A 27,049-nucleotide genomic window follows, 5' to 3' on the forward strand; every position below is an offset into this window, starting at 1 on the left:
TCAGCCATCTGGTGCTCCGGTGGAAAATGATCCTCTGGGCCCGCTGCCTCCTGGATGGGGTAAGTTTGCCTAACACACTCCTTGTGCACACACTCCTAGCACAGATCCTCTCAGTGAGGGGGGGCTGAACTGCTTCGATGGTCTCAGGGTTTGGCTTCTGTCAGCAGGCTAGATTTTGATCTGCCTCCGTACCTGCTGGTGGTGTCTGGTTGAGGTAAATCTGATCGGTCAGGACTTGACTCTTAAGTCTAAGCTGTTTTCAATCAGAACCTGAAACCCTCGTCAGCCCTGCGGGCAGCGTGTAGGTATTTTTGACAACTCCTGCCAATAATGGACAGTCAAGCAATCGGTTGATATATAAACAGCAGGTTCTTGATTTAGTCAGTACACTTTTAGTCAGAGTTTCACCTCTGCAGGCGGTTGTGAGGGAGTGAGGTTTAGGTGAAATGATGCAAAATGTTTGCAGCACGGCAGGGTTTTCTCTCTTCAGAGCTGGTTCTGTGGCTGCTCACGCTCTTCCTTTGAGTCTCCAGTCAGATGATCGGTTGTTCATCGATTGATTTACGTCTCCGCTCCTGATCTCGATCTTCTTTCCATTGTTGAAAATCTGGATAAAATGTCTCCTGGGTTTTTTTTTTCTTCAATACTCTGCTCATGTAATACCGATTCATCACCGCACGTACTGCCTTTACTCCAAAGTCCACTAATTACGAAGTCTGCATTATTAATGGCTCTTTTCATCATCCAGCGTTTTCCCAAATGAGCAATGTAATGGGATCCATGCAGAATCATGTCACACACATTCATTCATTCATAAACGAACCCTGCTGGCAGCTCCCGTCCCACCAGCATTCTCACAGACTTCATCACACGGCCATGTTCTCTCCAAAAAAGCCTCACTCCCTGCCCATGATGCCTTTTCAACATGTTGCGGTATCTCAAGACGAAAACCTCAATTATATCACTGGCTCAGATTCGCTTCTCTGGCGCGCTCTTTTTCATCTGCGGTCGCTTCCCTCGCTTTCTTTTTTTTTCGTAAGGCTCGGATTCAGAGAGACAAAGATGGGAGAAAAGAGGGAAAGATGGAGGAGAAGGAAAAGAGACAGTGGCGAATGAAAGAAACTCGAAGGAGGAGGAGGGGGGGTTCGAACTGGATAGTAAAGTGGGGGTGGAGTGAGTCAAGGAGAAAGCTAGTAAGAGTTGCAATGTGAGCACTACTGTTTCTGGGCCCTCCACACACTCCTGTTAATGAGAAAAAGATGTCAGAGCGATGGAGGGAGGAGGATGGGGCACCAGCTACTCATGAGACCAGTGGCCTACCATACGCGCGCACACACACACACACACACACACACACACACACACACACACAGAACAGTTTCCACACTTCGGTCAAATTCTGTCCAGTGTTTAAGGTGCGTCCAATGTTGTCGTTCAAGTACAACAGCGTGGTCACTTTGACTTTCAAACACCCCACCGCAGCCTTAATTCCACACACGCACACACACACACACACACACACACACACACACACACACACACACACACACACAGACGTAGGTTTACCCTGGTGAGGTATTTGGAACGAGCCACAGTGAAATATCACACACGCTCGCTGGTTTTCTATCATGGGGGTGAGATATTTTTTTCTCTTTATCCCAGAAGAGAGAGTGAACCCGGCCGTCGCTGCCGGAGACGCTCACCTGATCTCTCTGATTCCCTGTCTGTTTGCTGTGGAGTTTTTCCAAAAATCCTCCAACTTTAAACACCACTCAAAGTCTCCTTTTTCAGCCTGCCGTTCTCTTCCGTTTGTGTCCGCAGAGAAGCGTCAGGACAATGGCAGAGTGTACTTTGTCAACCACAACACGCGAACAACGCAGTGGGACGACCCGCGGACCCAAGGGTGAGACTGCGAACTGGAAAATGTACCAGTGTGTGTGTGCATGTGTTTGTGTGATGTGAGATGGTATGCCGCTTTGGGTGTTTGCTCGTACTGAAGAAGATCCTCGTCCTGCTCGGCTCAGCGTGCCGACAGAGGGACTCGTCTGCTTTATGATATGTGCATGTTCCCCACTGATCAGGGATGCCCTGGATTATTATGGAGTTCAAAGAGGCGTGTTCCCATCTGACACATTTTCTGAAGCAGTGCAGGGAAATTTAAATATTAGTGAGTTTACTTGAACGCAGAAACAGTTTTGGTAAAAGAAATTTAGCTTCAGCTGCTACATGTGTGGGAACCCTAGTTAGTCTGTGGTTCATCTCACTGCTCCTCAAACTCGAAACACCCAGAGATGACTTTGGAAACTTTTTGGGCTGATATCCTTCGATCTGTCTGCTGTTTCTTTGATCATTTTCCTGGCATTATCTTCTGTTTCTTGACATTTAAACGCTTCCCGAATCCTTTATTTTCCTCTCACTTCGCTCATTCTGACTGAACCTCTGTCAGCCTGCTGGTTGGATGAAGTAAAATTTCACACGGGATGAATTTTCAGGTCTGTTTTATGGACAGGCTCCTGAATCTGCAGAGCCTCTATGTGCTATCATTAGGGCTAGCCGGAGATGTGGTTACTAGCCCCAGTTTGTGCCTCTTACAGTATCTATTAACGTTACACTCAAGTCACAGAGCCCAGTGCACCAGCCTTTGACAAACTGCACACTTCCTGCTGTTCTGAAGCTCTTCCCAGAGTCTTGTAGGATCTCAACTTATAAAAAAGGAGTTTTAAGCTGTGTTCAAACACTAAAATGGTAGCCAAAAAAACTACAGTCTTTGCTTGATTTCAGCACCATGGACCTGAATATGAAGGTGAGAATTTTCTATGCTCATGAGGACCTGCAGCAAGGACATATGTCACAGATAGAATACACAACTGAGTGAATGTGCAACAGACTGAGCATTTTTTTCATCCAGATGTTTGGAAGTTCTGGAAATACCTTCAGATCAGCGGTAAGTGTTCTCTGAGAGACGTCAGGGTATTTATTTTTAATGTTTTTTAATACATGAGAGGCGCAGGCTGTGGCGAGGGTGAAAGGAGGAATGCTTGGCGGCATTCAAAATACTTCTCAGTGTTACTCCTTTATAATGAAATATGATTTTATACAGGCCTGTCCTGTGGCCCTCTAGACTTTATTTTGAGCTGCAGCAGTCTGGATAAGTCAAACATGCCTTTGGGGTCCTCAGAGGAGATAAACTCCACCTGAGCACGCCTGTGAATCTCGTACCATCAGGGCAGGGTTTCTGTTTGAGTGTCCAGGGCTTTAGATCCACAGGTTGGTGGGGAGGTGTGTTAGTTTCATCCCCAGGACGGGGCCCCTCCGGCTGGGACCGTGCTCACTGCCCTTTCCCTGTTGCAGGATGATCAAGGAGCACCCCCTGCCCCCGGGCTGGGAGATGAAGTACACCGCCGAGGGAGTCCGATATTTTGTGGACCACAACTCGCGCACCACCACCTTTAAAGACCCCCGACCCGGGTTTGAGTCAGGGTAAATATTCTCTCAGCCCTTCCTCCCAAAGCTGCTTTTAAAATAAAGAAAATCAAAGTATGTCACAGACTGAGGCAAAGACATTCTGAGGAAGTGATCTCTGTCATTCAGGTCACGGAAAAACACAACTAAATCAACTTCACTTCAGCTTTTTTTTAACGATTGCACAATGATTTTGCCTAAGTCTGACATAACTGGCCTGCAAATCTTGCTTTTACACAATCCCCTCGTTTTATGAAAACCTTACAAGATCATGAAAATGCTCAAAACTGCATCTTAATCTAAACTTTACCATCGTTTCATTCTTTATCTGCCCATGGTTTATCCACTGCCTTTCATTTCTTTGCCAGTTTCAAACAGAATCAACTTAAGCGTCACAGATATTTTAACAAAGTCATATTTTATTACAGCTACGTGTTCATGCTAGCACGCACGCACACACACACGCACACACATACACGCACACCTTCCCCCCGGCCTGTGGATGTTTGCCTTTGAGCAGTCTCAAATCTTTATGCAAAAGTCAGGAGAATGTGCAGATGTGCGACAACAGATCCGCTTCAGACTGCACTGGCATGTGTGTGTGTGTGCGCGCGCGCTGGTGTTAATGGGCTTTTTCTGTGGTGATGTTCGGCATGCACGTGCGTATTGGCTCGTGGCGTGTTTGTGTGTGCGAGTGCATCTGCAAGCTGCCTTTCACGCTGATGTTTAAGCGTATTTTTAGGCCGCTGGTCGTGGAGAGCTTCTGAGAGTCTTTGCTGTTTTTACGCTGGATCCTGCAGGAGTGTGCGTCCGCAGCCGGCGCTCTGCCGCTGTGGTCTTCATTTTCTAACCCGAACCGATGTGCCTGGCAATGCCGCGAGCACAAACCAGACGCATTAGAGGCCTCCGTCTCCCCCCCCCCCACTTCACTCTCTCTCTTTCCTTCCTCCCATTATCTGTCTAACTCTCTCTCTCTCTCTCTCTCTCTCTCTCTCTGCCTCTCCGTTGCTGACGAGGCACATATCCAGCGTGTGTGTGCAGTGGGTTGGTGGAGCTTATACTAACACAGCTGCAGGCTCGGACTCGGCTCTGTCTTTGAGACCCAGACGCACCGAGTCGTTATTTAGAACAGAATAGCTGCTGTGAATTTAATATTTACTTTGAGCGTCTGGCACGCAACCTGGAACATCAGGGCTTCTTAAAGGAGACCGTCACGTTCCTGCTGATCAGCTGACAAGCGAGGAGCTGAGAACATAAGACACCGAGGCCGTCAGTTTGTTTGTTTTAGATTATTAACTCTGGAATTATTCAATGAGGATTCCCCATGGATTTTGTGTAAATTGTGTAAAATCGACTGAGCTCCTCTCTTCTCTCTCTCTCTCTCTCTCTCTCTCTCAATGTGTGTGTGTGTGTGTGTGTGTGTGTGTGTGTGTGTGTGTGTGTGTGTGTGTGTGTGTGTGTGTGTGTGTGTGTGTGTAGGTCACGGCAGGGCGGTTCACCCGGCGCTTACGACCGCAGCTTCAGGTGGAAATACCACCAGTTCCGTTTCCTGTGCCATGTAAGTGTTAAGTGGACTTTGAAGCCACAATGTAACTCTCCCCATCCACACACCACACCTTGATCTGTGTCTATTACAGTCTTCACACTTACCTGTACTGATATTGAGCCATGCAGATAGTTTTGTCCAGGCTTTGTGGTGTCTGTCTCCACACGAATATGGTGGAAGTGAATGGAATTTCATGTTGAGTATCTTCCAATCTACCAAACACACTGTCAGCAGTCCATCTTGGGACTATTTCTTCAGTAGAAATGCAGTTTTTCAGTGCTGTGAGCTACATAAATGAACATCTCCATTGTATTTGAGTGGGGGCAGATTTTAGTACATTGTTAGTATTAATGGGAAAATAAGTTTTTTGTAATGGGATGTCAGATTCAGCTTGAGTTTTGAGGTCCGGTCTTTGGCTTAAAGCTGTATATAAGCGATATTTTGATGATAATTATAAACTGTATGAAATTCACCATCAGTGGTGGACTAGACACTGCTGAATAAAAGCCAATATCTGGACTGAATATACCACAACAGCGCAAACACCCACCCATGTTTAACTCACGAAGGCTGTTTTTGGCAACGACGAGGGGTCGAAACTGAGTTTGGGGTGAGAATTAAAAGACTTGTGGTAACCAGCAGCCATCAGTTTCACAGAAGGTTTTTCAAACCGAAAACTAACTTCTTCTTCTCTTCTCTTCTTTTCTCTTCTGCCTCTTTCCAGTCCAATGCCTTGCCCAGCCATGTAAAAATCTCAGTGTCCAGACAGACGCTGTTTGAGGACTCCTTTCAGCAGGTCAGAGACGGACACACCCGGTCTCCACTCAGATATCACGACATTAATTATGGCCGTACACCGTAGTGTATGCAGGAATGTGTTTATGTAAAGTAGTGATGGACAAAAGCTTGTCATTGGCTGATTCCAATGTCTGAGCTCCAGTGTTCTCTCCATCTCAAATGCTGCCTGTTAAGAAGTGTTCATATATTTGCTAATAGCACATATACATCTCTTGTCATCAGATCATGAATGTGAAGCCATACGACCTTCGCCGCAGACTCTACATCATTATGAGAGGAGAGGAGGGGCTGGACTACGGCGGCATCGCCAGGTGAGAGAACCAAACACACCCTTCTCCTCCTCCTCACATTCTCTCATGCTGCAAGTGGTACTGCAGTGTTTTCAGGGACTGTTATTATGTTATATTAACGTTTCTTTTTAATGTTGGTGCGGTGATGGTGTGTTTTTCCTATTCCTGCCACTTCTCCTTCTCTGCACCACCTCCCTCCTCGTCTGGAACCAGCTTCTGAGTTGGTGTTTCCTGCAGTTCCTGGCTAATTTTAAAAGATCATAAAGAGGCAATGGGCACAGAGCATGACAGGGTTCTTGATTCAAGGTGTTGGGATCGCTGGCTTTGTGTGAAGTTTGTGTGTGAGGGAGATATTCTCACTGGTTGCCAGCAGAGGTCCTACTGTAAATTGCTTAAATCCTCTTTTAAATGTTGCCTCCTGAACCATACAACACCTCCTACCCTCTTACAGCATTTCTGTCCTCCCTCCCTCACCCCATCCCTCCATCCACCCATCACACATATCCATCCTGCCCCCCGTGTCTGCTGTGTTCCGGGTCTTCCTTCCTGTATATGTCGTATTTTTCTGTTGGCGGTGTTCCCATTTTTTCTGTTTGGTTTTGCATTGTGTCTCTGTCTCCGGTGTCACGTCAGTGGTTTTACCCTATGGTAGGTGACATCATGCTGTTCTACCACAGGGTAGAACCACGGACGGGATGTTGGGAGGTGTCTGCGTCCGTCCGTCCGTCCATACCCCCCTCCCATAAACCCCAAGGGGGAGGGCAGGGGCCTTGGGAGCGCTTGGTGCTGGTGTTGCAGCTGGTGGTGGTGCTGCTGGTGGGCCCTCATTCTCTCTAACATGCATCCTTACACAATCTGTTTGTGTCTTTTTTGATTCTACCTTGTGTATTTATCCTTCACTTTGTATGTTTTGTCTTCATATAATTTCTGTGTGCAATTGTGTTAATGTACTGCATATTCTGATTTGTACCACTGTCCAAAGTAGCTAATTTTAAACGTTATCGGCACAAGACTAGCACAGAAGAATAGCCTAGATTAAGAAAAAAGGTTTTAATTAAAGTTAGAATTTTGGGGAAAATGCTTATTCCCTACTTTTGCTGACAGTCTAAAAATACGAAGCTTGAGCTGGCATATGATTATCTTAGCTTAGCATAAGAATGGAGGCACGGGGGAAGCAGCTGTCCACAGGCAGCCAAATCCACCCACCACCACCTCCAAAGCTCACTGATTAACATGTTACATCAGGTTTGTTTAATCCGGTGGGAAAATTTGAAGGCTTCTTGGTGTCACCACCATAAAACTGCCAAGCAACCAGCGGCGCCTGACATGAGAATGATCTAAACCAGTGCTTTAATGAGAAGCTCTAGGCTTATTCAATCTGTTCACCCAAATATAATTCAGGATTATTTCATTCAGAATTACGTCAGGATTTGCAAACCTTTCTAAAGTCATATGGGGATTGTTTGGAAGCTGTCTCAGTGTTGATGCTCTCTGCATCACATTTAGAAGGTGGTCGTTTCAAAGCAGCCGCGGATTAATTAGATACAGAGAAGAAGAAAAACTATCATCAGTAGAAAACCATCCTCAGCTGCGTGAAAGATGAGGGGAATTCAGAAAATAAACTCCAAGCTCTCTGGAGTTGTACTTACTTACGGGGCTGAAACTGACTCACTACTGTGTTATGATGTTCTGAAATACACTGAGAGGCAGCATCTCCTCCCATTATCTTTACATTATTCAAACATACAGTGTGTCATTCCTCTCAAGTGGTACAACTGCCTGTTTCACTGCCAGTGTTGTTATTTTTCTGTTGATTTCTTTCATTATGGTCTGTAAACTGTGCCTGTGGATCACGTTCTGTCTGTGGATTAAATGTACTGTGATGTCTGTATTTGTGATGAGCTGTCTCCTTTTCTCTAATGTATTTGTTTTTCCAATTGTTTCTACTTTTATCTGTTCTTGTTCCTGGACTCCAAAATGTCTTTTATTTGCTCCCAGTGTCCGCTTTGTCTCTGCTCAGTGATGAAACTAGCTCCTCTACTGAGCCAGTCTTTGATCAGAATGATTGTTCCTGCACTATGCACGTCTATTTTTTAAAAAGAAAATCATGTGCGTTGACCCTGGACGTGACATCGGTGCGTCCCTGCTGTCGTCGGTCAGCCTCTTGGACCTTAAAGGGTCCCATGTTCCTCTGCTGCATTAATGTCCTCTGTCCTCTTGCCCTGCAGGGAGTGGTTCTTCCTGCTGTCCCACGAGGTGCTTAACCCCATGTACTGTCTGTTTGAATACGCCGGCAAGAACAACTACTGTCTGCAGATCAACCCGGCCTCCTCCATCAACCCCGACCACCTCACGTACTTCCGCTTCATCGGACGCTTCATCGCCATGGTGAGCATCACTTTGGAACAGTTTTATTAAAGTGATACTGAAAAGATGAAATCTCTGGCTCGGCTGCATCAGTTTTTATTTCGTGAGTCCAGCAGTGTCATAGGAGTGCAACGCCAAACCTGTACTCAGATAAAAAGACGAGTGTAAACCATGAAATCCGTAAGTTCAGGCAGAATTTTGCACAGAAACTCGTCAGACATCAAACCGACTGAACTCCTTTTGATGCTAACAGAAATGTGAATGCAGAGGTTCCTGTAAAGAGCATGTACATGTAAATGTTGTTTGACAGCTGGAGCCAGAGATTTTTCCTTTGAATAATCAGCACAGACAGAAACATTGCTTCCATGTGTGTGCTGACATATTTATGAGCTGTTTTTAAATGTGTTTTTTGAGCCAAAGGCTTATGCACTTGCTCCACTGGCATAGTTTCTTTTTTAGTTTTTATTTTTTTGGGGGGGGTAGGTGGGGGTCTTTTGCCTTTATTTGATAGTGACAATGAACTATGAACACATAGATAAACATGAACAGTGGTGTGACATACAGCAAGTGTCCACAGCTGGACTGGAAGCAGGGACCACAGACGAGGCTTTAATTTTTTAAGTTTAGCCTGAACTTAATATGTCAGAACTGTCTCTCACTCTCTCTCCATCACACACGTTTGTTTCCATCACTTATGGGGACGTTATAGAGACTTAGGGTGAATCCCATTTCTCTTTTCTACCCCTACCCCTTAGCCCTACCCCTTGTCCCTTGCCCCTTGAAACAGAGTGCCAAGGGGTAGGGCCGAAAGTCAACCCCTCCGAATTGGGACACCCCTTCGACAATCGCGTACGTCATCAGTAGTCGCCGCTGCCTCTTACGTAGGCAGATGCGACAAGCTAATGCTACCGTCACATTCGATTTGTGTATGACATTCCTGCATGTTGTATCCCACAACGCTATCAATGTAACTGAATACCAGCAGCGAGGTTGCCAAAGTTATTATTGATAACGTTATCACTGCAGATTATCAGGCTGCCCACAGAGCACCGCTAGTGGCATTCAGCCTGGCAATGGTAACCACGTAACTGAAGCCTTGACTACTATCGATTTTTTCCGGGGGTTTTTTTTTACGAGGAAAATGACCACTACACATTGAAACAACGTTAAAATAGACAATAAAGTGGTTTTCGTACATTTTAAAACTTCGTTCATGGAGAAAATACCGGTCTTGCAAGGCATTCTGAGAAATCTGTCGTACCCCTCCGTTTGGAGTGTGCCTCGGAAAAATCTCCGTTTGGAGGGGTATATAGCCCTACCACTTCGCCCTACCCCTCCGTCATAATGGGAATTGGGACACCCCTACCCCTCCACGTGAACGCACAAAACGGAGGGGGAGGGCCAAGGGGGAGGGCCAAGGGGTGAAATGGGATTCAGCCTTAGACTCACTTCCTGGAGACTAACCCTAACCTTAGCCCTAACCCTAAGTCTTCACCCTAGAACTGAATGATTAACGCAATGGAGTCCAGCATTATGGTCCTCACAAAGTTGTCAGACCCCACAACATGAGTGTGCTTCTGGCGTTTGGACCCCACAAATACAGACAAACAGACACACACAAACTCATGAGATAATACGAAATGAGATTTAGGGTGCAGACGAGCACTTTGCGTCATCATCAGACAGGCGTAGTTGCCGCCCACAGGGCAATACAACACCTACGTGAGAGGCAGACAGTTAGCACGTGGGTTAGCACGTAACGTCACATGCAGTGTTTTCTGTCCGTCCCGTGGACGCTGACATTATGTGGCACGGGTCCTCACCGCTGCCACTTTCTTGTTTTGAAGATGTGTAAAATTCAATAGTTTCTGACTTTCACTAACATGATTTACAGTTTGTACTATAATCTCTCTCTCTCTCTCTCTCTCTCTCTCTCTCTCTCTCTCTCTCTCTCTCTCTCTCTCTCTCTCTCTCTCCCTCCCTCTCTCTCTGGGATCAGCTCCAGAAAGCTGTAGGCCCCAAAAACCGACACCCTCCACCCCTCCTTCAGTCTGCCACCCCACCCCTCACCCACACCATGACCTCACTGCCGCACCCAACCCACACCCGCCAGCAGCTGCCTATATTTAGTCCTAAAATGCACTTTGCTGACATGCCTTATAAAGATGCTTGTCTCTGCGAAGCCTGAACGACCAAGCCCCTCCGACTGCCTCCTTTTCTTTCTCTTCTCTTTACCTTTTGTACTTTCCCATCTTTTCCACTGACACCCTCTCCTCTGTCTATCCGTCTATGAATCTTCCTGCCCTTCTGTGTGTGTTTGTGTGTGTGTGTGTGTGCCGCACTGGCTGTGAGACAGACTCATGGTCATTCAGGATACAGTAGGACAGAACAGACTGTGACTGAGTCAGTCAGTGGGCGCCTGTGTTGTTCTTGGCCCATTGCAGCTCAGAGCCCTCTGTGGTTTTTATAACATTAAACAGCTCCGTCTGGCTGAATCTACTCACTCTACCTCTCTGTGAACGCACACACACGCGCACACACACACACACACACACACACACACACACACACACACACACACACACACAGGAGAGATGATGACTTGGTTTGAATGTGTGTGAATGTATTCAGTTAGCGTAGTGTGTTGGCTCTGTATCATGATCTAATCTTGGAGTTTTCACCATGAAAATAAGGACAAAAGGTACATAATAAGAGTCATTTTGAAGTCAGTCGTGCACATGGCTGCAGCTACGATATCAGTTCCCCTCTGGACCATTAAGAGACACATATGTCACCTTGTGCGGCTGGAGTTGTAGAAAGCTGCACAGATTAAGCATTTGGGACATCTATTATATGAATGATCAGTTGTGGTTTTGTCCCAATAAATTCAAGTCTATAAGCAGGTGAGGAGCTTTTGCGGGTTAATGATTTTGACAGGAGAATTATATCAGGCTGCCATACATCCACAAATAAAAGGCCCATTCATGTTTCCTGTAAAGGTGACGGCTGTTATTTCTAACACTTGAATGGGCACGAAACAGTCCCCAGATAATCATCAGCACGAACACCGAAAGGCTGAGAAGAATATACGAGCAGTTTGTCAAGAGCAAATTTGAACCATATGTCACCAATGGCCGCACAGTAACACTAATACCACCGAATTACAGCGGAGGAAAAATACTCCCGTCGCTTCTCTGCTTCTTTGGATCCAGAGACTCAAACCTGCCGTATCATCAGGTTTAGTGAACGGACACTGTGTTTTTCTTCATCGCCTTCTGAATCTGAGCAGTGAACACCAGGTGACCAGGTTCCTTATTGTGGTTTTTAATGTAACAAATCCTCCCTGCAGGCTTTGTACCATGGAAAGTTCATCGACACCGGCTTCACGCTGCCCTTCTACAAGCGAATGCTGGACAAGAAACCCACGCTCAAAGACCTGGAGTCCATTGATCCTGAGTTTTATAACTCCATCATGTGGGTCAAGTAAGTAACACAGGATGGAGTACCTCTGGATGTGTGTCTTACGGTTATTTAATGCTCGCAAGGGTAGAAAGTGGAGGGAAATAATCAGTCAGGACATTTCAGACTTCTTTGTTAACACCACTGAACTGATGAGGCTTAGCTGGAAGTGAGAGGCTGATTTTCTCAGTCCCACGCAAGCGAACAGATCTGCAACCCAGTGTGTAAAAGGCGGAGTAGCAGGAAATGTCCAATTTAAAAGAATTATCCTTCTTGCAAGAAATGTAGCCAAGGCTGTTGACTTAAATTTGTGGGTGTGCGTGTCTGTGTGTGCGTCTGTCCAGAGAGAACAACCTTGAGGAATGTGGTGTGGAGCTGTATTTTGCACAGGACATGGAGATCCTCGGGAAGGTTTCCACTCACCAGCTGAAAGACGACGGAGAGAACGAGCTGGTCACAGAGCAGAACAAGGAGGAATACATCGGGTGAGTTGACTTGAGCCGTGATGGCTACGACAGCTGAACGGACGGAGAAGAATGAGACTTCAGAAACCAACCACTGTTCCTTCCCTCAGCCTGCTGACAGACTGGAGGTTCACTCGAGGGGTGGAGGAGCAGACCAAAGCCTTCCTGGACGGCTTCAACGAGGTGGTTCCTCTGGAGTGGCTGCGCTACTTTGATGAAAAGGAGCTGGAGGTGAGAAGGAGTGGGAGGGCTTTCAGTCAGAAGAAATGTCACGAATTTAAGGCTTTAGAATACAGTAAAAGTTCCTGAATCCAATTGTTTGGACTCTCATTTTACTGCCATGTAATGACAGTCCTTTTCAGAGAATGATGATAACAAAACTTTGTTTATACATCCGATTTCATCCAAGAAGATGCAGTGCAGTGTGATTCAGAGAAGATGGAGGAAATTGAGGCATTAAAAACAGAGCAGAGATGATTTCTGTAACGAGAGATTTCAGAATGAAATAAATAGCAAATAAAAACTGGATGAGGTCAATTACAGTGAAAGTTTCTAGATAAAGCTTGTTCTTCAAATTTGCCCTGAAGTTTTCTTTAAAAGTTGCTGCACAGATCTACTTGGAGACTGATTCAGAGCTGAACTGAACGCATCATTGCCATCAGTGAACATTAATGTAACTGTACGCTGCCCGTACGGAGTGTCTGTTCTGTCCGTGTTTTGTCAGTTACACTTTTACAACAAACAAATGCTTTCCAGGATTTCAGTGGTAGAAAAACCTGCTGCTGAGCAGGATGAATGGAGAGGAAGCTGTAGTGAGTCCCAGCCCGACTGTAGTTTGTAAACCGCTGCAGATCCTCATTGATGAACAGTTTCTCCTTGAGTCCTGCTGCAGCTTTCATCTAAATGAGTCTACGTCCCAGCAGACAGTCTAACAGAGACGGGGACTTCAATTAGTCTGGAGTCGAGATTGGACACGCTGTGTCAATGCTGTCCTGTCCTGTGTCCTCTGTCTGAGTGACACAAACACGCATATCCGGAACAAAGGACACACAGCTGCACTCTGGATTTCAAATGTCACTTTGTTCGTTGCAGCTGATGCTGTGTGGGATGCAGGAGATCGATTTGGCGGACTGGCAGAAGAACACCATCTATAGGCATTACACCAAGAACAGCAAGCAGATCCACTGGTTCTGGCAGGTACGGCCACACTCACGCTAGAAGCGAAACACGCACACACGTCTGCTACGATGAAAGGCATATGATGAATGACGGAGCTGTGTTCCCGCAGGTGGTGAAAGAGATGGACAACGAGAAGAGAATCCGTCTGCTTCAGTTTGTGACGGGAACCTGTCGGCTGCCCGTCGGAGGCTTCGCTGAGCTCATAGGTGCACAACGCTAATACACACAGCACATACAACACCACATCCATGACGTGGCGCTGTCCTTTAGAAAGCTTTGCAAAATGAGGATATTTGACATAAGCAGCGTCCATCAGAGCAGCGAGTATAACATGACTGTGTTGTTCTGCTGTGCTGTGGAAATTTAAAGTCATGGTTTAAAATAGTAAAACAAATCCTAAGATATGTGCATCCCGAAGATAATTATGATCAAAAACACTGGCTGATAATTTGATAAAATAACTTGATGTTGTTGTTGTTGTTATTTTTACCCCCTCAGGAAGTAACGGTCCCCAGAAGTTCTGCATAGACAAGGTGGGGAAGGAGACTTGGCTTCCGAGAAGCCACACATGGTAAGCTGCTGCCTCATCGGTTAACACGGCGAACACTGTGGATGAGAGTAAAGACTAACTCACACTGACGCAGAGCCTGATGACAGTGTGATCACAAAGAGGAATGACTAACGGTGACCCGTTTGCCTCCTCCTCACAGCTTCAATCGTCTGGATCTGCCGCCCTACAGAAGCCTGGAGCAGCTCCGAGAGAAACTCCTGTTCGCCATCGAGGAGACGGAGGGATTTGGGCAGGAGTGACGCAGGCGGTGGACACGAGACGGTTAAAGGAGAACACTTAATTCAATGGGATTGTTTTTGTTATTAATATTATTATTTTGAATTCGTTAATCACAGGCCTGAGAAGTCACCTGTCATCTATAGCCCCTCACCTGGGGGAGGATCATGTTTGTGAACTGGGAGACAAGAACATAGAGGGAGAGCGTGGATGCTTAGTTGTGCGTATGCGTGCGTGGTTGCTCACATTAATGCCATTGTGTATATGCATATAAATGGTGCGTATGTCAATGTGGGTTTGACAGGATGGCACATACAGAGAATTATATTTGACTAGTCTCACCCCCCCCACCCCCCCACCCCACGTACACCTCCACTCACTGCTTAGAAACGCACCAAAACCAGACAACAGGATCACTGTAATGTCGGCGGCGACTCACAACAACAACAGCACAGCTACCCGTAAATGCAGTATGACATATCTACCGGAGAGAAATACCTTTTTTAACATTTTAAAGTGACAAGATGGAGAGCGTGGGAGAAAGAGAGGCAGAGTGTGAGCGCATGTGTGTGTCTGTCTACGAGAGACGAGAGAGCTGTTATCAAGAACTAGCGCGCCTCTGTTACAGAGGCTAGAGAGACGAGATGTGATTTTATTTTTTATTTTTCTGTTCACCTGTGAAATTCAGCGTTTTTCTCCTGTACATAACTAAAATAAATGAGATTTCAATCTTGAGCTGAGTTTGTGCTTCTTCTTGAGAAATATTCAAGATTTGTATAAACCTCAATGCGTTTGAACACCTTAAACTGAGTTTTCTGATGAGTTTTGTTCATCCACCAAAACAATAAATGACAAAGCACAAGGCCTAGAAAGTCCAGCACAAATCATTTGGTTCGCTATCTTAGCCCTCTGCATTTGATTGAGTGTTACTTCATTGTTAATGTCATATTATCACGGCTTATCAGGTGCTGTAAGCACTAATCGCACTCCCGTTCATTCATATATTAATAATTCAGTAGGGGAGAACTGGGATGAAAGTTTTTCAGATAAACATTATTTTTAAAATGTTACAGACAGAAATCCATTTTGGTTGTGACCAAAAATGTGTGTGTTCTATCAAAACCAGGTGCTATTCTGAATAGATATGGAAAGAATCTGGTATAATTTGACTTTGAATGAGCCTCAGTACATGCCTCATGAGACAAAAGACCCACTGCACGCACACTTCGCCAGGAAAAGATGAGCTGAATGTTAATTTTTGAATGGAGTTTGGTGTGCGGGTCTCTTAATGTAGGTCGTATAGGGAAGGCAGCTTCTCTGCATTTTCTTTTGTGTTCTACTTATACACAGTTGTGCTTTAAGCTAAATAATGGACACATGATAATGAACACATGATGTTAAGAAGGTATAATGTTCCCCATGTTAGCCATCTGGTGTATCAGAATAAACATAAATGCATAACACATTTTCAGGTTGACAGGGAATGTCCATAGATTTGCAGGGATTTTGGCCATTTGGATGAAAAAGTAAAAGTTATTTCAGTCCATCCTGAAGGGATCATGGGAGTACCAAATTTCAGGGCACAGGGGAGACATTTCACAAACATGTCAACTTCATGAAAGTGCAGGAGGAAAAGTCATTCAGGTTCATCCTCTGGAGACCATGAATCTTTGTATAATGATCATCCGATTCATTTAATAGTTATCGAGATCAATTTATCCAGAACAAGACTGCCCAATGTTGCCAAAAATATACACACATGAAGAGAAGGAGTGAACGCAAAAAAAATGAAGCACTGCAGTTCCTGAAACCTGTGTCCATGTGAAGGCAGGCAGGCAGGCAGGCAGGCAGGCAGGCAGGCAGGCAGGCAGGCAGGCAGGCAGGCAGGCAGGCAGGCAGGCAGGCAGGCAGGCAGGCAGGCAGGCAGGCAGACAGACAGACAGACAGACAGACAGGACCATTAACCCGTAACACTCTAATACTGAAGTCCCAGTCCAGTCCGAGCTCACTGAATGTGACGCACACACACTTCCTGTTTTAGCATGTCTTTGTCTTTTAGCTGGAAGTGTTGATTTACAGCTTCAGCCTCTGTGTCATCACTGCAGGCCTGTGGAGGGAGCAGGGACAGTCTCTGGGCAAAATCCGTCCTGCTGCCATCCTGTACAGCTTTTGGACTCATACCTGGATCCTGTTCATTCCTCCATTCTGACCAATCAGACCCAAGGAAAAAGAGGAAGTGGACCAACCTTTATGGCAGCGTGACTGTCCAGATGTGGTTGGAGACAGCGACGCGGCTAGTGGAGTTAGAGCTGTCCACCACACCTGCAAAATGAACTTTAGCTTCTGCTTCATTAATTCGAAAGCTGAATGAATTTAAAGGTTCAATGTGATAAAGTAGGCCGTCCCACTCGTATCCCACCAGGTCTCACAGCCTCCCCTGACCATGCTGCCAGAAAAATACAGAATATCTATGGATGTTTTTATTAGACATCATTATTCTATCGTCAAGTACAAAATAAAATATTGCAACACAGCTGCATATAATAGAAGACATGCAAGGCAATGAAGGGAGGAATTTTAATATGAACAAAAATATGCACTAAATACAACATTGTGCTGCATTATTAGGCACTAATGGAAACATGCAAAGCAGAAACAGACAGTTGACGGACATAAAAAGTGAAAAAAATACAGAAATCAATCTGGCTCATTAAAACACATGCATACAGGGAGGTCTACATGAGTGCTACATTCCCCGGAAAGATCCAGGAGATGTGAGAAGTAATAATAAGATTAAACCTGGAAAAAGGAAGCAGCAAAACCAAGAATTTATGAACTAATTAATGTAAACATGAATAACTTTAACTTCCTCCTTCAACTCCAGCACCTGGTGAGTGACTGATGGCACCTGGAGGGAGACACAGAGGGAAACACCACAGAGCGCTGCGCCATGTTACAGCGAGCCCAGACTGGCTGCAGCAAAAGAATCAGTTCCCAGCACAGACAGATGCAGGACAGCAAGGAGCAACTGGTTTTCAGTGCTGACAGAGCTGACCACTAATTTACAATTTCTTTAAATAAACAGTATGTGCTCATTTCTCTAATGCGTGCTGGGATTGAGTTCCACTTGAAAAGTGACGGACTAAAAGCACCTTTTCTCAGAGGGATAATACAATCCCCTCTTTCTATACTTCTCAAATGATGCACAGTTGTTCTTGTGTTTACAAACTGTCTGAGCAGAAAAGGAGCTGAACATTTACATATTTAATTAAAATGATTTCAGTATTGGGCGATGATGAAAATGTACTGATTTCTTGGCAGTGATTGTAAGTACTTGTACAAAGACTGTAATGGTTGAGAGAATATGGTACCAGTGCAGTTATATGGGAAATAACCAGTATAAGAAGAGCAAATACAAAACTTATAAGCTAAATAAAATGCTTTATGAAACAGGACATGTAAGATTTGAGTTAATTGTAGGTAATAACAGACTAACTGTTACAAGACTACAGCAGTATATTAATGAAATGTGTCAGATATAAGAATTGCAGTGTGTTTGCAAGCAGGGCAAACAAAGTAACAATAGTAGTAGTAGTAATTGAATACAAAATGTGGTATAAAAAAATCAAAATGATATGTCCAAAAACAAATTAAAGCGTGCAAGGTGTCACAAACAAGAAAGATATGAGCATGTGAAAGAAACAAATTTGAACTTAAAGCATACTGTCTACTGTCTACTAAAATAATGTAAGAGTGTGTCTCTAGCTGATGTGATCAGGTGTGCAGGAGTTCATACACATGCACAGAGAGTAGTGGGCTGATTAAAACGTGTAGATCTTTGTTCAGCTGAAGAATTGATGTGCATACAGTATGTTCACTAAACCTCTGGTGGAGGACCAGGTGGTGGTCCCCGTCACTGTGGTCTCCAGCTTTCTAACAAGTCGTCTCCTTCACAGCCTTGCAGGCTGTAAGCGGAGTACCGGGGGATCCTGAGGTGAGTGGAGGACAAAGAGGTTAAGCGGTCCCTCCTTCGGGCAGGCTGCACTGGGATCTGTAGCTCTGGCCAGAGTTGGCTCAGTTTGACCATAGAAGAAATGATGGGTCTGGAGCAAAATCAGTTTCCATGTTTGCGTAAGAGATGTAAGTGTATCCAGTGAGCACAAAGAGCCTCAGTGTTCTCCTGATGGACATTACAGCAGCGGCTGCAGCCAGACAGCAGCGCTGCAGTGTTTGCTAAATGGTGCCACAGTTTTGACCAACAGAAGCTGTGTGTGTCAGTCAGTGTTTGATCTGCGTGATTTGATTGTCAGAAAGTGATTTCTGAGTTGATTCAGCTGTTGGCTGAAAAATAGTTTCAAATAATGTTTGACTGTAATATCACTTCAATATTTCTATTTATGCAGGTGGCAGAAGCATTTGAAATGTGCACTTGCATACAAACAGTTTAGCCTCCACTTTTTCAAACTATATGAAAAACCTTATAAATACTTTATGAAATCTGCATCTGATAGGACAGAAACTAAAAAATAAAAGGGATCTGACAAAAGGAATATCTTCAGTGTGTCTGTGGGAGAAGCTCAGCATCATCAAAAGTACAGAAACTGATAGTAATAGAAATAGTAGCTGTGGATGCAACAGCTACTAACAACAAACTACCACACGTTTTACACATTTGTGTGGAATACAAGTTATTCAAGAATCAATTTTGGCTGACTCGTATTGTAGCTGAGTGTTTCCATTTTATTGTTTCATAATTCACAATATTTCAGGTGAAAATATTTGACTTTTTATTTGCCACTCCTCTCCATTTATTGGACAATCAGAGTTATTAAGGTTCAATTTACAAAAACTATAATAAGCTTGTAAAATATGATGCACAGTTATGGATTAAACTAACCAACAGTATATAAAGTAATTCAAAGCCTTTCATGGCAATTCACATGGTTGTGTGCTGGGAAGTTTGATCCTGTAATAAAATTTTAATATATTGGTAAAACAATGATAATACATAAACATAGATAAAACATAAATATCAAATATAATATTACATTGAGGAAGAAATTTTACAGTCTAATGACTAATTTTATGCTTCACCATTACATTTTACATTTCTGTACTTTTATTTAGTGAAATTCTACATACAGAACTTCTATTTGTATAATGATTGGATACATTGTAAAGTATACAGTATAATGTATTTATATCCTGTAGTGTTGCTGTTTTTTTTAATGTAGTTTTCATCTTCTTTGTGTTTGTTTCTTAAAGTGTCTTCTTAAATGTTGTTTTGTCTGTGTTTGTATGTTTCATTAAACTGGCAAATGACAACTCATAATGTACTTCATTCTGTTTTTTCCTTCGCATATATTCATGTAATTCCTACTACAACGAATACTACTACTATCTTTCAATGAGTTATATCTGAATTACTTACCGTATTAATATTCATTTACGGGCACTTCTCTGTAAGTGAAGGACCTTTATTGTGAAAGTACAGCGCTCCTTGGCTCGTCCCGGAAGTAGCTTCGTTTGTTTCCTCGAGATGTCTCCAAGCAAACGAGTCGGTCGAGTCTCATCCACATGTCGTTAATGTGACACCGTGACTATTTAAACTATATTTCCCATTATCTTAAATCTCATTTGGACGGCCGTCAGTCTCCACTAACACGTCCCTGTCCGGCGTAACATGGTGAACGCGGATGAAGTCGCCAGGTTGTGCTACGAGCGTTTCAACCAACTTCCGCGGAGAGGGAAGCCTGAGCCGGGCAGAGAGTGGACCCTGCTGGCCGCTGTGCTCCAAGTCACCCGGTGTGCTGACTCTGACACAGGTTGGACAGCCGAGTAAACTCATTTTAATATCATTTTAATATCATTGTTCGTCCACCGTCTCTAACATAACGTTAACCTTTAGCTAACGTCAGTGCGTACTGATAAAAGCGGCATGTGAGAACACTGAACGTAGCTTAAGTTACAGCAATGTCGGTTCTGACTTGAAGATCAGTTTCTGATTTTATTCATAGCATCACTCCATAACAAATTAAGACAGAAAACCATGAAAAGTTATATGAAAATATTTGGACCACGAAGAAAAATGTGTAAGCCTAAAAAACAAAATATGACATTCCAATGAAATGTGTTTATTTTTCTTTCTTTCAGTGGAAAAGGAGGTTGTTTCTCTGGGAACTGGGACCAAATGTGTTGGACAGACAGCTATGAGTCCCAAAGGTGTGTGCATACTGGAAAAGTATCTTCTTATACTGGAACAGTATCTTCTTATACTGGAAAAGTATCTTTTATCCATTTAGGCGACGTGCTTAATGACAGCCACGCGGAAGTCATTGCTAGAAGGGGATGTATCAGGTGTGTATTGATTCAATGTTGCTTATTCTCAGTAGCTTTTGAGTGTAAACTGCTAGCAGTGTGTGTGTGTGTGTGTGTGTGTGTGTGTGTGTGTGTGTGTGTGTGTGTGTGTGTCTTTGTAGGTACCTGATCCAGGAGCTGCGCAGGGCTGTGAGTGGTGGGCTCAGCTCTGTGTTCTGTCAGGCTGATCAGTGTGGCAAGTGGAAGCTTCGGCCGGGTGTTTCCTTCCTCTTCTTTACCAGTCACACTCCCTGTGAGTCCCGTATGCTCCCAGTGCTCCTAACTGGCTGTCTCTTAAACCACCAGCAACTTATGTGAGATGATCCACAGGATTTAAATCAGGCGTATGTTTTGTCTGCGATGTAGTGTCCTGGAAGCCAAAATCTGAAACTTCTTGTGTATTATCAGGTGGTGACGCCTCCATCGTCCCCATGACTGACAGCCAGGCTCAGCCCTGCCCTCCTGTCACATGTATAAAGGACCATGGGTGGACTAATGGAGGAAGAGACCTGAAAAGGAAAGCTGAGGAAGCAAGTGAAAGGAGGAACAGTAAACGGGCCCGTCTGGAGGGACATGAGACACCAGGGACAAAGCTAGAGGACAGAGGGGACCCAAAGGAATCCGTTCTTTCAAATTCAGCTGAAAGTGAAGCTCCATCTCAGAATCACTCCACAAAAACACCTGCGGAGACTGTTGGACAGCCGGAGATAAAAAGCAGAGGCCCCTCTGAGGGTCCACAGCTCCCAGACATTCACAGAACAGGGGCCAAGTGCGTCCCTGGTGGCCCAGCTGACCCTCTGCTGCCTGGGGTGGGGTACCACAGCACAGGGGTGCTCCGGGTGAAGCCTGGGCGAGGAGAGCCAACTCTGTCCCTCTCCTGCAGCGACAAGCTGGCCCGCTGGGGGGTGCTGGGCTTCCAGGGTGCACTGCTGTCCCACTACCTACAGGAGGCGCTCTACTTCAGCACGGTGGTGGTGGGGAAGTGTCCGTGCAGTCAAGAAGTTATGCACAGAGCTTTGGTGACAAGGTGAGGAGCACTCTGAAACAATGTGGCTTATCTGAAGCCTCATCACCTCAGCTGTGCATTTATTATTGTGATGTGGAGTCCTAGTATTTCAGCAACTGTTCATCTTTTGTCACTGTTGAACTTTACTACCATCTAGTGGATTTTGTGATGACATTTATTACACCAGAGCCAAATGCCTGATCTCCAATTTAACGAAAGTGAAAAATAACTCATATATCTGCCCCTTGACTCGGACCCACCCTAAGAATAATGGGTTCTTCCTTGTCCCTGATTCCACCAAGCGTCAAGCAAATTGAACCAGTAGTTTTTCCATAATCCTGGAGGTAAAAATAATTGTCTCAGCAGTCATGTTTTAGGGGTTTCTTTCAGGTTTTGAGCCCTGTGCAAGAATATTTTCTCAATACAAGCTGGAACTACAACATTGTGACATTGTGATGGTGATATGGTGAACAGTTGCTAAATCAGCAGACACAGAGCAACATCAGCGTTCATTTAGTGTCCTGTGATGACTGGAGCTGCTTCTCTTTGGCGAGATGTCTGATGTCAGATGGTAATGATGATGATGATGATGATGATGCTGCCCGCAGTTGGTTTTCCTGGTTTGGGTCAGTCTTGAAGGGAACTGAGTCTAAACAAGAGTCAGCTCAGCACAACAACTTGTCTGCCTAACACTGTCTCTGTCAGAATGTGGTCTGTGAACGCTGCTTGTTGGACATCCTAACTCTTCCCAGGAGCTTTAACTTTCTCCAAGCGCGTTTGTCCCTGCAGCTCATCCAGTTTAGCATGTCTCAAACTGTAATGACTCCTGAGATTAGCCAGTTTCCATCACTGCGAGCTCATCCCCAGACACCAACTTAGATTGATGAAAACAGAATTTGCTGACCGGAAAGGCAAAACACTGAGCTAAATGATGCTAAAAATACCTGTGGCGCTGAGGAGAACTGGTTTGTCTTTGTGTTATGAGCAACACCTTTAACATTTCACAGTCATTTGACCCATTATGCGTATAAAAGGAACAGTTAGTGCAGCTTTCTTCTGAGTGACCCCTTCCTTCTTTTTATAGACCTTTCTCACAGCAAAACATTGTGGCTCATTAAGTACAGATGGAGCTAGTAACGCCTTCTGTTTAGCTGTCCCAGCACCATTGTATTCTGCATGCTGGCTCACTGGTAATGCTGATGGACCAGAGCCATCATTAACGTTGTTAGTCACACCTGTGCTTCTTTTGTGATGAGTCAGTTATCCTCTGTGAGAGAGGTCTGTGTGGGCTTTTCTTCAGAGTGTGTGCTCCAAAAATATCTATAAGTAAGTAAAGTATTTGTGCAATGTGCTTGGAGCAAAGCATTTTTTATTGTGTAGGAGTGTGTGTGTTAAATTGTGCATGACAGGTGCTTGAGGAGATATGTTAAACTGAGCAACATAGACCGACAGATGTCATCATGGTGTATGTGAAAACCACAAACCAAATACTCCACTGCATTTTCTTTTTTTCATCTGAGATGATGTAGGAGGCTAAAAACTTTATTTGTATAAAAATTGTCAGATAGAGATGCTGAACTGTCACCAACTTCAAAACCTCAATACTTTTCACAGTGTCAGGGGATTTTGTAGGTATTTTTCCTTCAGTGTAAGGGAATCAACAGACTTTCTTGAATGTAGTCCTCCTGTACTGCCCAGGTGCTCCTATGTATCAGACCTCCCTGCCGGCTTCTCTGTGTGCCCACCTGTGTTGCTCCAGTCCAGCCTGGAGTTTCCCTTCAGCCAGGGCCAGACCGAGCTCCAACACCAGGCCGGACAGGGACGCATCTCCCCCTGTGGGGCAGGTAGGATCACCTCTCACGCACACAGACACAAAGTTTTTCCCATTGAGCTCACGTGGAAGGTAGACCATAACCAGCATGGCCTGCTTTCTCACCATCTTCTACAGATGTTGGTTTGGGTAGTAAAGCTTTTAAATGTGCTCCCCCTTTCTCCTGGACATCGTGCAGAAGGACTGAGCAGATCACTGTGGGTGAATTTAAGTCTGTTTTAAGGATTTGGGAGGTGGCACCTTTTGAGTGTGGCAGTTGCTTTGCCTGTTTATGCTGTTTGTATTCATTGTTAGGGCATTGTTGCAATGCTGCACCCTTGACCAGGGGTCTGTACCACAAAGCAGGTTAAATTAAGCCTTGCTGTCTTTGTTGCCTGGTATCACTGAGCCTGACCTTGGTGGTTCTTGTGAACAAGAGAAAAAAATATTTGTATTGTGATTTTTAGAAGCTCGCTGAGTATTGTGTAAGTCTTTCTTGTATATACAATCTATATGTGTTTCAGCCATCAGCTGGTGTAATGTGACTGAACAACCACTAGATGTCACTGCCAACGGCTACAAACATGGAGTCACCAAAAAGGCCCTCGGCACAGCTAAAGCCAGGTGGAGCCAACACGCTGTCATCATAGACGCTGTGTAGAACATCAGTAAAGCAGAATGTGATCATTTGCACAAAAACAATTTATTTAATTTAGCTTCATTGATTTTTGTAAATGAACAGGTTCATTGGTAACAGGTGATAGTATTATGGTAAAACCATTGTTGGTAAACACAGTTTGTTTGCAAATGATTGCATTCAGTTTTTATACATTTTTAACACAATGTCCCAACTTCTTTGGAATGGGGCATGTCATCACTATAGACTATCCATATAGACCAAATTTTAGTGATATTTGTCTGTGTGTCTTCAGGTCTCTTCTGTGTAAAGTGGAGCTTTTCCATTCCTTCCTGTCTCTGGTGTCAGCCACTGACCCTTCAGCACTTCCCGACTCTCTCAGGTAACGAACAATGGGCTCTTTGATAATCTCTCTGTGCTTTTAAACAGCCTCAAATAAAACGTGAACAAGTCAAAACAGTAATGAAGACTTCCAAGCGACGGTCTGGCCGCTGAAGCACGTCGATCAACAGTGAGGCAAACCACAGGCGGCATAAGCAAATATGTATGCACCACCACAGTCATCACAAGTAAGAGCGTCACAGAGACAAAGTGCAACAGGTTCATGCTGTAAGAGTCGAATGTTTCCCCTCAAGCAGAACTCATTTAACATGGCTTGAAGGCTTCTCTCAAATCTCATTACTATCTGGAACACAGTCATGCTTTTATTTCAGAGTGTCCACTCATGATTTATGTGTATCTTTCTAATTGAACTCAGTATCCCAGGTATTTCTTTTTCTTTAGTCACATCGTTTGCTGAGATTACACAGTCATCCTTTGTGTGTGCTGATGGCTGAGAATCCTCTCCAGAGGGAGAACAGTGGTCCCTCTGTTTATCAGCATTTTAGCAGATAACCTGATCTGAGGCCCAGTCCGGCAGGCCCGCATATGGATCAGCAGAACACACTCACACACACTCATGCACCCAGCCTCAGCACACAATGAAAACATTATATGCAACAACAATAGTATGTCTGATGAGGACAGACAGCTGAGGTATCAGGGAGTGTCCATTTGTCTGCATTCCCGGAGTTTGTCTCTGATGAATTGTTAAATGCAGGCGAATGCTTGAGGTCCAAACTGTCCACTTCATCTGCATAAGATTTATTCTTAATGCTGCGACTCAAGGAACCTGATTATGGGTGGGCAAAAAAAAAAAAAACAGCCCAGAATCTAGTTTGGACTAGATTCACTAACTCACTGATTTCATTCAACAGTCCACTGATTTGTTTTTGATAGTTTTCGGACAGTAATGGAGCTCAATGACACGAGGCATAAGACACATCAGGCTTTGGATCCACAGACAGCACTTTTTGAGCCAATTGTCCCTTCGTGGGGTCTGCTGACAAAACAAAAGAACAAAATATCACTGGACTGTATAGTCTTAAATAAAGCCTCACAAAAATACGAAAAAATGTTAGCATCACAAAAGGCTGAGCTATAAGCTGACCCGGTAAAAAGACACCGTTTCATATGCAGATAAGTTCCGATGGTATGAAAACTGACGTCCATTGTTGTACAAACGCTCTCCTGTCTAGTATAATGGACGCTTGTGTCCATTCAGAGAGCATTGATGGAATTTGATCTTTTCAGGAGGATCACCCAAAACAAATACACGTGGGAAATAGGGGACTTGACTTTTAGACTTAGCCTTGTGCAAGTTATGCTCTATTGATCATTTTGAAATTTATTAATCTTGTTATGCAACACATTCGTTCATTAATTAAAGCAGGGATTTGTTTAAATGATCGTGTAAACACGAAGTGTGAGCTGTAACCGGGTTCCTCCTCTTGTGTGTGTGTATATTCAGGAGAACAGAGCTGCAGACCTACTGGGACTACAAGCAGGCATCCCAGCTGTACCAGCAGGCCTGGCAGCAGCTACACAGCCAGGCCTTTTCTCTGTGGCCACGCAGTGACAGAAATCTCCTGCTCTTCAGCTGAAAGCCCGCTCTCTGCGGCTGAAATGTCAGGACGGACGAAGAAGTGACTTTGTTGAAGAAAGAACTGGGAGGTCACAGGTCAAAATAACTGCTGGTCTGCAAGAATTGTGCTTCGTAAAGCCTGTGAAACTCACATTTCAAACAAGAGATGCCAGTACTATACATGCTGGTGAATAAGAACCACATATGCTGAATCAAGTTCATCATGTCACACTATCAATAAAAGGTCACTTGACTAATTTTCAGTCTTTGTTCCCTTGTGACTGTTGGGTCAGCTGGTCAATCTGGATGAATATTGTTTGGCTATATTTGACTTTCCATAGCCTGGGATGCAACAGCAGGACGCCCTGCTCTTTCATGCTGTGCAAAGAGGTTGATGACCGCTCTCCAGTGTCAAGTGATGGTTTTATTTTGAAAATGTGTGCAACATGTTGTGACTGCAGCTGCTTGGAGTTCATGCTCTGAAAACAGTGCATGCAGGAAAATAGGCTCTGTATTGGATTCCCAGTCCTAATTTGAATGGTCTCATCTCGTTTCCTCCCTTTGCCATTCTGCTGGACTGAAGTCAAACTGACCACAGTAACAATTGTCCATGATATCTGCATTCAGCCTGTGATGACGTCTAAACCTCACAGTGGTGTTTCCAGTGCATGTGAGATGAGATTCCAGTCCTCTCGGACACTGAACTTGCTCATAAAGACAAAGAATAAGTTGAACCTGCATATTTTTGACAACAGTTAGGCCCTTCATCGAAGTCCAGACACCAAATCAATGCAGGGACTGAGGATCAGTTGTGTTATTACTTTAGCTCAGCAGATTCCACTGAGAAGTAATGACTCAACTTTGCTCAGCTAATACTGAACAGCCTGTAGTAGGTTATGACCAGGAAGCCTTACACTGCATATT

The 27,049-nt window shown here is 44.5% G+C and overlaps 2 protein-coding genes across 8 annotated transcripts in view; both read left to right on the forward strand.

Annotated features, from left to right (window-relative positions):
* The window catches only part of wwp2 (WW domain containing E3 ubiquitin protein ligase 2), a 55,658-nt gene extending 40,571 nt beyond the window's left edge, over window positions 1-15,087 (forward strand). For 3 of the 5 annotated variants that reach the window (XM_070971698.1, XM_070971697.1, XM_070971702.1), the window contains 14 exons: window positions 5-59; window positions 1,822-1,903; window positions 3,352-3,480; window positions 4,942-5,020; window positions 5,733-5,804; window positions 6,029-6,117; window positions 8,325-8,484; window positions 11,813-11,946; window positions 12,267-12,407; window positions 12,497-12,617; window positions 13,479-13,583; window positions 13,675-13,771; window positions 14,064-14,136; window positions 14,276-15,087. In XM_070971698.1, the coding sequence (XP_070827799.1) occupies window positions 5-59; window positions 1,822-1,903; window positions 3,352-3,480; window positions 4,942-5,020; window positions 5,733-5,804; window positions 6,029-6,117; window positions 8,325-8,484; window positions 11,813-11,946; window positions 12,267-12,407; window positions 12,497-12,617; window positions 13,479-13,583; window positions 13,675-13,771; window positions 14,064-14,136; window positions 14,276-14,375 (1,437 nt within the window). In that variant the 3' untranslated portion in view covers window positions 14,376-15,087. The remainder of the gene's footprint in view (window positions 1-4; window positions 60-1,821; window positions 1,904-3,351; window positions 3,481-4,941; window positions 5,021-5,732; window positions 5,805-6,028; window positions 6,118-8,324; window positions 8,485-11,812; window positions 11,947-12,266; window positions 12,408-12,496; window positions 12,618-13,478; window positions 13,584-13,674; window positions 13,772-14,063; window positions 14,137-14,275) is intronic. The other 2 variants (XM_070971701.1, XM_070971700.1) reach the window with 1 other exon arrangement.
* A 4,777-nt stretch (window positions 15,088-19,864) lies between these two features.
* On the forward strand, window positions 19,865-26,387 carry adat1 (adenosine deaminase tRNA specific 1). Of its 3 annotated transcripts, none has more exons than XM_070972391.1 (9): window positions 19,865-20,177; window positions 20,506-20,574; window positions 20,655-20,709; window positions 20,832-20,962; window positions 21,118-21,736; window positions 23,414-23,559; window positions 24,050-24,149; window positions 24,458-24,544; window positions 26,012-26,387. In XM_070972391.1, the coding sequence occupies exons 1-9, from the start codon at window positions 20,036-20,038 to the stop codon at window positions 26,142-26,144; spliced, it is 1,482 nt and encodes a 493-aa protein (XP_070828492.1). In that variant the 5' UTR covers window positions 19,865-20,035; the 3' UTR covers window positions 26,145-26,387. The 3 variants fall into 3 exon arrangements, 2 of the variants coding, with proteins under 2 accessions (XP_070828492.1, XP_070828491.1); XM_070972390.1 differs by having other exon boundaries at window positions 19,912-20,177; window positions 20,655-20,799; window positions 26,012-26,380; XR_011602539.1 differs by lacking the exon at window positions 26,012-26,387 and having other exon boundaries at window positions 19,912-20,177; window positions 20,655-20,799; window positions 23,475-23,559.
* Window positions 26,388-27,049: the final 662 nt, after the last annotated feature.

The sequence above is a fragment of the Chaetodon trifascialis genome, chromosome 10 (genome assembly GCF_039877785.1).
Source record: "Chaetodon trifascialis isolate fChaTrf1 chromosome 10, fChaTrf1.hap1, whole genome shotgun sequence".
In the NCBI taxonomy this organism is placed as follows: Eukaryota; Metazoa; Chordata; class Actinopteri; order Chaetodontiformes; family Chaetodontidae; genus Chaetodon; species Chaetodon trifascialis.

Bases quoted from the DNA above. Each gene is read 5' to 3' on its own strand.
- adat1 (XM_070972390.1), top strand. From the start codon at position 20,036: ATGGTGAACGCGGATGAAGTCGCCAGGTTGTGCTACGAGCGTTTCAAC. The intron at 20,178-20,505 runs GTTGGACAGCCG...TCTTTCTTTCAG, and splicing joins GTGTGCTGACTCTGACACAG to TGGAAAAGGAGGTTGTTTCT. The intron at 23,560-24,049 runs GTAGGATCACCT...TATGTGTTTCAG, and splicing joins CATCTCCCCCTGTGGGGCAG to CCATCAGCTGGTGTAATGTG.